The sequence below is a fragment of the Epinephelus fuscoguttatus genome, linkage group LG19 (assembly GCF_011397635.1).
Source record: "Epinephelus fuscoguttatus linkage group LG19, E.fuscoguttatus.final_Chr_v1".
Classification (NCBI taxonomy): Eukaryota; Metazoa; Chordata; class Actinopteri; order Perciformes; family Serranidae; genus Epinephelus; species Epinephelus fuscoguttatus.
In genome coordinates this window covers 27,686,300-27,695,795 of record NC_064770.1, presented here as the reverse complement: position 1 = coordinate 27,695,795, position 9,496 = coordinate 27,686,300, and the positions used below count along the sequence as shown (strand labels likewise).

General features: G+C 43.2%; 1 protein-coding gene across 1 annotated transcript; it reads left to right on the top strand.

The window, feature by feature from the left end:
• The first annotated feature begins 1,050 nt into the window (after positions 1–1,050).
• LOC125879711 (WAP, Kazal, immunoglobulin, Kunitz and NTR domain-containing protein 2-like) lies at positions 1,051–7,344 on the top strand. The gene is made up of 3 exons (XM_049561722.1): positions 1,051–1,739; positions 2,700–3,016; positions 4,447–7,344. The coding sequence occupies exons 1-3, from the start codon at positions 1,521–1,523 to the stop codon at positions 5,645–5,647; spliced, it is 1,737 nt and encodes a 578-aa protein (XP_049417679.1). The 5' UTR covers positions 1,051–1,520; the 3' UTR covers positions 5,648–7,344.
• Positions 7,345–9,496: the final 2,152 nt, after the last annotated feature.

Below are 9,496 nucleotides of genomic sequence, written 5' to 3'. Positions count from 1 at the left end.
AGAGACCGGAGCAGAAAGTAACATAAAGGTGTGTTACAGTGTGTAGTACAGAAGCCAAAATGGACACCTAAAGTAAATGTAAATATGGGTATGAACACAGAAGAACCTGTAATCTGTATATCAGGGGTGTCCAAACTTTTTTGAATGGGGGCCAGATAAAGCAACGTGAAAATGCCTGGGGGCCAACTGATCCTTGCATCAAAAGGTTTTTTTGTTTTTTTAAAGCGAGACAAAGGCAACCATTTTTATCATGTAATGAACTATTACTACTTGATGCCTGTCTACAATGTAGTGTTTGATAGTCCTATCATTGTAAGGTGAAGGGTAAAAATGCAAAGTGATCTTGCTCGATTAACCATTGTTGTGTAAAGGACCACATATGGTATATTTTGAAAGTCAAGCCGAGGGCCGATTAAATTGGTCTGCGAAACACAGAGGTGGCTGGTGTGGCACCATCATCTGGTGCACCAGTATAATTGTTATCACTAATTTGGAAAGTCTGGCTGCTGTTAGTGTTGGAGTTTGTGAGATGCAGAAACCTTTAGAGAAAAGAAGAGGAGGAAGGTAGAGGGTCTCACTTAAGTAGCACCTGCAATGTACAGCCATGTTACCAATTTAAAAAACTATCATGATATAAATAATGTAACTAATAAAATATATTCAAGCAGTTTTAATGAAACGTTTTGGTTCATGTGGAAGTCAAAACCAGAGCTGGACCTACAAATAATAAAGACTATAGACACTGAGTTTGGTGCCATCTCCTGGAGGCTGAAACTGTGTTCAGATAGACAGGAGAGATTTTACAGTAAACAGTGCTAAATTATCACGCAGACACACAGTACTGTGTTTTAATTCAGTGCACATGACAAGATAGAAAATGTAATCTCGGACCAAACACATGCAGAGCATCCTCTCATATGAAATGTGCTCCAGTGTAGGATGTGACATCATTGTCATTTTTATAGGCTTCTGTTAAGTGTCCAGTATCTTTACACATATCTAAAATGTGTGAAGATCCAAAAATATCTAATAAATGCCACCCACTATACTTTTAGAGTATTTCTAAACATCTCCATCTGCAAGCTAAGGGTTAAGCAGCCAGCGCCTTACGCACAGGTGTCTCGCCAGTCCTCTCTATGAAGCAGCGCCTGCAAACTGTTGGCGAACTTTTTTTTTTCTTTAATTAAGTTGATCATAACTGTAACTCAGCTGGGATTTGCCGTCCGACCAGACAGGCCACTGTAATTCATGTAGTTAGATCTTAAGTGGGTTTGCTCACCGCGGCACTAATCTCTCGCTACTATTAAACGTGGAGCGACTAACCTGGAGAGCTCTGCACATCGACACCGGTCCCGCTTCTCTACGCTTCTATTCCGCTTTGCTTTTGCACCGCATCTGATTCCAGTGGTCTGAAAACTCATTACGCGACAGTTTAAAGATAGTTTTTGGTTTTATTTCGGTTTTAAAGTTGTTGATTTTTTTTGAGATTTTTAAAGCGTCCGCTCCGTTACGCATCGGATATGTGGTGGATGCTGTTTCCCCGATGGATTTGGTTTCTTCTGGGACATTGTTACACAGTACTGCTTTATATGGACAGCTGCCGTGTGAAAGCGATGCCCATGCCCATGTCTGTGGCAAAGGTGGTGTACTCTCACGCGGGTCTGTGCCCGAATGACCTGAACCCCAACCTGTGGGTGGATGCTATGAGCACCTGCATGCGCGAGTGTGAATCTGACCAGGTGAGTTGACCTGCAGCTGCATGTGCAATGTGTAGAGAACACAGGTCATAGACGCAGTTCGCCTGCAGTCATCTGGAGTCAGGGGCTGTTACATCCACGACCAATTTGCAATTCCTGTGTTCCTAATAAAAAATAATCTTAGGGTCATACAAGCTACAGTTTGAACTTAACTTTACCTCCTTCAAGTTTTTATTTAGGCTATGCTGCACCATGCACCAAATATTGGCAAAATCTGATCCACACTGCAGACATTAAAGGAATCCTTTGATCTAGACAAATCAGGATTGTAATCTGGACATAGGTGTAGATTCCAGGGGGGATGCAGGGGACACGTTCCCCTCAATATTTAGACTATGTGCATGTCAGCAACCCTGCCTATGGCAATCAGACTGTACAGAACTGAATGAAATTAAAGATATATAGCTGAAGTTTTGGTGCTAATCTTGTTGTAGTGTTGAAAATTGCTGTGTGCATTAATCAACATTTTAACAAATGTACATGCACCCAAATTAGCTAAAAAGTAAAAACAACCATAAAACATAGCATGTAAAACAGGTCAAAACATATGGCATTAGAGCAAAAAACACATCACAGTGTTTTGTTCAAGAAGGATTTCACCAACAATTTTCTCAGTTTGATCATGTATTTTAATTTGATTTGATTTATGTCAAACATTTAAAAAATAATAATAATATTAAAGAAAACAGAATATATGTTAAAAAACAAACAAACAACAACAGAGATAAACAAGAAATCATGAGCAGACTTACGAGGAGAAACACAGATTAACATTTCATGTCCGAAAAGCAATAGGAAGAAGCAACATGCTCGTCTAGTCCTACCCCCAATCTCAAACTATACTATTCCATCACTAAGCAGACTATTTACTAATTCAAACTGTACACCAACTGTGGAAAAAAAACCAGCAGTAAAAAAACTTTGTTTCTTCTCCAACTTTAGGACTGTGAGACATTCGAGAAGTGCTGCCCTAACGTGTGTGGTAACAAGAGCTGCGTGGCATCACGCTACATCGACGTCAAAGGCAACAAGGGCCCCATAGGAATGCCACAGGGCGCCACCTGTGACAAGTTCATGTGCTCTCAGCAAGGCTCCGAGTGTGACATCTGGGATGGCCAGCCTGTGTGTAAGTGCCGGGACCGCTGTGAGAGAGAGCCCCACTTCACATGCGCGTCTGACGGCATGACGTACTATAACAAGTGCTACATGGATGCAGAGGCCTGTTCCAAGGGTATCTCTATCTCTGAGGTCACCTGCAGGTAACATGTTAAGTATTTTAGATCTCTACTATTTTGTTTTTTGGTTTGATGAGGTAGGGTTGTCTTGTTTTAGTGCTCAAATTTTGTTCTTCTGGCTGTAGCATAGAAAATTAATGTGTATAATACGTCACTAGAGTGCTGCAGGGATGATGTTTATTTGTAGGTAAACACGGAAGTTAACATTAATCTGATTCCCTCGATTCCTGGGATTTTTACTTTGGATTATTGTAATAAAGATCTCTGACAAACAAAAGTTTATGATACTTACATGTTTTGTTTAGCAAATAAACATTAGTTTCATGATTTCTGAAGCATAAATGCAATCACCAGAAGTAAAAAGCTAACATTTGGATATAAACAAACTACACCGCGGTCCCATCACTTCAACACACCACAAAGAAGCTGTAAATCCATGTTTGGCGTGATGACACTCTGTTGTCTCATTTAGCCACTTGTTAGCAATCGTCTTTTTTAAGACATGTAAGGGCTTCAAAATTTACAAGTGGGCTATTAACGGATGTATTTTATGTTGTAGAACAACACATGAAAGTCTCTTAAGCTTGTGTAAACTGCAGACCCTATTTCAGGTATCTAACCAAAAACAATTAAAAACAACGCTGACTTTGAGACCAGGGAAGTGCTAAAATGCAAAAAGTGCTAAAATGCTAACTTATCTGGGTTTTAGGGATAGAAATCAGATAGAAATAGAAATTATTGCTGTGGCTACCGCGATATCACCCATTGGTCTGTGGACTCTTGTTCAGAAGTCTTCAGTTTGGCATTTTGGCCGTCATCATTTTGGGTTTTTGGAGCCAAATGTGACAACACATTCTCACTCTGACCTCGTCACATATCAGCGTTTGGTCATGGACCTTCCACGTCCAGATGCGATGTGCAAGGTACCCTGGGTGCGTTGGTTGTTGACCTTCTGGGACGCCATGTCAAGTTATGCCTGTTACATGCATCTTGCCGTTAAACTATAAGGGTGACCAGCCACATATAATGCCAACATTAATGGACGGCTTATTTGTCAGGGTCTGACGAAAGTCACTGCCTAAGCGCCGGATTTCGATGACTTTGGGGTGAGACTAGGTTGGAAGTGACCATATTTGGACAAGAGGTTGGAGCTTTGGAGAAGTGAGGGGTGGATCTGTCTCGCTGACTGTAGCAATGCCTCATTATTTCTGCTGTAAAGTCGAGCACTTTAACATGGGTGTCTGTGGGGACTGACTTGCTTCAAAAGCGAGCTTCAAGTGGCCATTAGAGGAACTGCAGTTTTTGGCACTTCCACGTTGGCTTTACTTTTCAGCACTGGAGGTTGCTACTTGGTTTTAGGACTCATTCCTGCAGCACTCTATATAGTAATTAAAGAAGAGGTCATATTATATCATGGCTCTGATTAATTCCTTTCTTATTCCACCTACCTACAGGTACCACCTGACCTGGCCAAACACCAGTCCAATCCCAGCAGAGACCACTTTACATCCCACCACTGCCCTCCAGACCACCCTTCCAGCTGACATCCAGCTCCCCACCATACACAGCGGCCCCACTCAACAGGCTGTTTTTGTGGGTGAGACAGCCAGCTTCCTGTGTGAGGTGTCCGGGAAGCCACAACCGGAGATCACCTGGGAGAAACAACTGAAGGGCAAAGAGAACGCCATAATGAGACCCAATCATGTCCGAGGGAACGTCGTGGTCACTAACATTGGCCAGCTGGTCATATACAATGCGCAACTTCAGGATGCCGGTATCTATACATGTACAGCCAGAAACGTTGGGGGAAGTGTATCGTCGCACTTTCCCTTGGTAGTGATAAGGAAGGAGGCGAAAGGTAAGAATGCAGAGGGGAACAGTACCAAGCTGCCATTTCCAGCTGAAGAGTGCCTTAAGAGTCCAGACACAGATGACTGTGGAGAAGAGAGCATGAGCTGGTACTATGAACCAAAGAGGAACAATTGCTTCACCTTCACCTACAGTCAGTGCAATAAAAACCGCAACCATTTCGACACCTACGAAGCCTGTATGCTGTCATGTGGAGGAGAGCTGGCAGCTCCCTGCAGCCTACCGAGCCTCCAAGGGCCCTGCAAGGCCTATGAGCCTCGCTGGGCTTATAGCAGCAGTCTCAAAAAGTGTCAGTCCTTCGTGTATGGAGGCTGTGGGGGCAACGAGAACAACTTTGTGTCCAAAGAAGCCTGTGAAGAGATGTGTCCCTTTCCGAAGAACCACAACTGCAAGGCATGTAAACCTCGAGCCAAGATGGTCACCAGCTTCTGCAAGAGTGACTTTGTGATCCTCGGGCGTGTGACCGAACTGACAGAGGAGCAAGAGTCAGGCCATGCTTTGGTGACAGTGGAGGAGATCTTGAAGGATGAGAAGATGGGTCTGAGGTTCTTTGGCAAAGAGCCCCTGGAGGTGACACTTCTGAACATGGACTGGAACTGCCCCTGCCCCAACGTCACCACAGCCGATGGGCAGCTCATTATCATGGGAGATGTTCAAAATGGGATGGCTGTCCTGCAGCCTGATAGCTTTGTAGGCTCCTCCAGCACCCGCAGAATCAGGAAGCTTCGTGAGGTTGTCCACAAGAAAACCTGTGATTTCCTTAAAGATTTCTCAGCTGTCCAGTAGTCTTTTAAAATCTCACACTCACTGAACGTCTGTTAATGTTGTTTTCTGATTATTCCAAGCTCCAGTGACCTCACCAGTCTGATCGACTGCCAGCAAACATAAAACAAGTAACTTATCTGTGACGTTGGAGGTTTTGTTGCTGGTTTCAGGTGCGTTTCTTTACTTACTCTGTTTCTTCTTGCTCAGCAGATCTCAGAAAATTACTCCTCGTAGTTCACACTCTTGCCTCTGATCATTTGTGTCATCAGTTTTCATTCATAATTTTGTCACAGATGCCGTGTCAAAACTGTCCTTACAGCTCTTTTTGAAATTAGAATCAAGCTTGAGCAGTTTTGATGTTTGCACCTAGGGCACACTGTCTGGAAAAGGCAGGTAGAGTAATTAGTCACAAGCATTTACCCTGTACAAAGTATTTAATCTCTGCAACTGTTTACTAAAATTGCATCATAGATTTCCTATCTATCTAATATCATTCATTTAGCGGTATGTTTTAATATCATTGCTTCATGTTTTTGACGTTGTGTAACCTCTGTCCGGAGCCCTTGAGCTCACAGTATTGCAATTTAAAGCCTCAGTATATTTACCAGAATCAGATAAGCTCTTTGGTTCCATATTTTTGCGGAATCTATTTTGATAAGTTTTAAACGTTCAGTGTGTAGGATTTAGGGGGATATATTGTCAGAAATGGAATATAATATATCAGTATGTTATCTTTAGCACCTGCAAATAAGAATTGTTGTGTTTTTGTTACCTTAGAATGAGCAGTTTATATCTACATAGGGAGCGGGTCCTTGTCCATGATGATCGCCATGTTGCACCACCATGTTTCTACAGTTGCCCAAAACGGACAAATCAAACACTGGCTCTAGATAATGCCATTCACGTTTTCGTGTCAGCTACCATAGTTAGCTGCAACACATTCTCACTCCGACCTTGTCACATATCGACGTTTGGTCATGGTGGTTCCATGTTCACATACGATTTAAAGGTACCCTGGGTGTGTTGGACCCTTCCATCCACCCTACTCGGACTTTTGCCGCCTTAACTTTTGTTCCTGTCCCACTGCGTTTCCGTGTGATGCGGCAGAGCGCCATTAAACTATAACTGCAGCTGGCTGTGTATTATCCTGATGTTAAAGGACGGCTTTTATTTTTTTGTCAGTGTCTGATGCTGCAAGTCACTGCCCAAGCACTGGATTTTGATGACTTCGGAGTGAGACCGGGCTCCTCCGTGATCAGAGCATTGGAAAAAGTAGTGTAAATAAACAGGTCCTTTTGTTTTGAAAAGGAAGATACCTCGGGTAATTCAGCTCCCAATAAAAACCTCCTGAATGTCTGGATCTCAAGTTATCCAGGAAAAAAGGTGCGCACACATCAACAGGCTAGGCTAGCGGCCCGAGTGCAACATATACCGAAAAGCGTAGGAGAAACAGAGTTGTAACTTAAAACTCCTTTATTCAGTGTTTTTACTGGTTTAAATCATCAGGTGCATTTGTTCAGCTCCCAGTAAAAACCTCCTGAACAATTAACACTGAAGGAATTCTAACCAGGAGAAGTTTCAGCTGGATGCAATCGGCGATCCTCACCACTAGATGCCACTAAATCCCCAAAATCTTACACACTGTTCCTTTAATTTACAATACAGAATATGTATGTGGATTTCTGTACTTCGTATTTATTTTTCTTGATCTATTTCTTATAGGGCTATGGCCAGTGGATATGTATATATATATATATATATATATATATACACAGTACATATATGTATACATAATATACATATATATATATATATATATAGTATTCAGGCAGAAAGTCTCTCTGAATCTAATTACATAGAGAGCAGACATATGTTTATGTTATTGATGATATATTGGTGTCCGTTTGAACTTTTATGGAAGATGATGACAAAATAAATAAAGATGATTTAGACAATACTACAGATGTCCTTGCTTTGTGATGTTGTGCTGTTCCCTGTGTTGAAGACAAAATACCCGACATGCTCACAGCTTATCAAAGGGCTCCTGCAGGCAGTGCATCCCTCCATCCATGTCCTCCTCCTTCCACTTGTATTTCACACACACACACACAGGGCCCAGTCTGAAGCAGGTCACATTCCAGCCCAGCTGTGGTGGCCCGCAGAGCCGTGTGTTGTGTTGTGTTGTGTCTGGGTCTGGGGCCCTCGCATAGCACACACCCCACCGGCCATCTATTGGCCTTGGGCGGCCCCTTTCATGTGCAAGAGGCCGGGGTGAAGGGGAAGAGGAGGAGGAGAGGGATGTCGGCTGATTCCCTGTCTTTCCCTCTCTCAGTTGGCCACATCTGTGCTAAAGGGGCATAATAGAGAACAGTGAGAGGGGAATGGAATGAGAGTAAAAGTCAAGCAGAAATTGGAGGAATGTAACCCCTAATGTTAGGATAGAGCTTGCTGCTTTATTATCTCCTGTAACACAAACGCGTTCTGTTGAATCTGTAGCTTTAGGTGCTGGAGCTTGGGGCTAAATCCTTGTGTTAAAGAAATTAAGACACTGGAAAAATTCAAACATGCATAAGTAGAGGTGCAAACCGTTTAAAATGCAGGTGAGAATCAACTCAGGGTCGACAAACATGGCATACCTTGAGCACAAGATTAGTCACCAGGACCAGCAGGGCATACAGGAAACAGAACATAAGGAGCCAACTAGCCGGTGAATGTTTTCCCCCTTCCCCCTCTGCCCTCACATCCCCTTTCTCTAACCCCTTTCCTCAGCCCTCTTCCTCAACTGCCTGCCCACTCAGACCGCCAGCCATCCAGCCAGCCTCGAGTGGCGACCTCTGACCCCGCAAATGAAAAAGAGGCCACCAAGGAAAAGACCACTTTCATTAGAACTGTTGACAAGTGTTAATTGACTGGCTGAGCTCCAGACTAGCTCCGCACAGAACCCCTTGATGCTCTACACATCACAGCCGGCTGCTGATTTCAGTATCAAGTTCACGAGACCACCAGCCAGGCAGCCTGCCAGACAGACCATAATAATAAGCCAGACAGCCGCAGGCACCAAGAGGAGGGGGGGGGGGGGGGCACAATGCCCTCAGTGACACAGTATCCGTGAGGAACTCGGTGGTGTTCAGAGGGATGCTCGACTTTCTTTCAACAAAACTGATGCACAGCAGAAATCGGCATTGATTGTACATTGTTTGTCTTGCTCAGGATACTGACATGATTTTGACATTATGTACGCATAACCAACACATCATTATACAAACTTTGATGCACAAGTTAGGTGAAGGCAACTCCATTAATCATCATAGATATCATGTTTTTTATTCCAGGTATCCCTGTTAAATGTTTCTTGCCTACATAACCCACAATGCAACAGTTTGGCAGAGACTGGCCTTTTCATGGCAGACAATTTGACAAGTCATAGTAGGAAAAGCACAGGTGTTTTCAACAACATTGATGGTGGCTGCATTCCATTTATGGGAGGACCTGGTATTGTGCACTCTGGCTCACTGGAACAGCTTACTGGCACACTTAATGGGACTGAGCCATCGTTAATGTTGTCAGCTTCACCTATGCTTTTCCTGCTATGACAAGTCAAAATGTCTGCTGTGGAAGAGGTCCATTAGTGTGTCATGGTAGTGGGTAGCCTCAAGCTTCCCCTTTGATCTGATATGTCAAGATCGATGAATCATTTTCGTGCAAGTCCACAATCTACTGTGTGTACTAGGAGACGTACACACTGTAAAATATATATACGTTTTTTTAAAATATATTGACAGTTCTTAACCCATTTTACATGCAGGTGGTTTATGCTGGTGAGCTGATGTGTCCACACAGTGAGGGAAACTACAAGCACACATTCACTCA

Coding starts and splice junctions, on each gene's coding strand:
- LOC125879711 (XM_049561722.1), top strand. CDS start 1,521: ATGTGGTGGATGCTGTTTCCCCGATGGATTTGGTTTCTTCTGGGACAT. Junction 1,740..2,699: donor GCGAGTGTGAATCTGACCAG/GTGAGTTGACCT, acceptor CTCCAACTTTAG/GACTGTGAGACATTCGAGAA. Junction 3,017..4,446: donor ATCTCTGAGGTCACCTGCAG/GTAACATGTTAA, acceptor ACCTACCTACAG/GTACCACCTGACCTGGCCAA.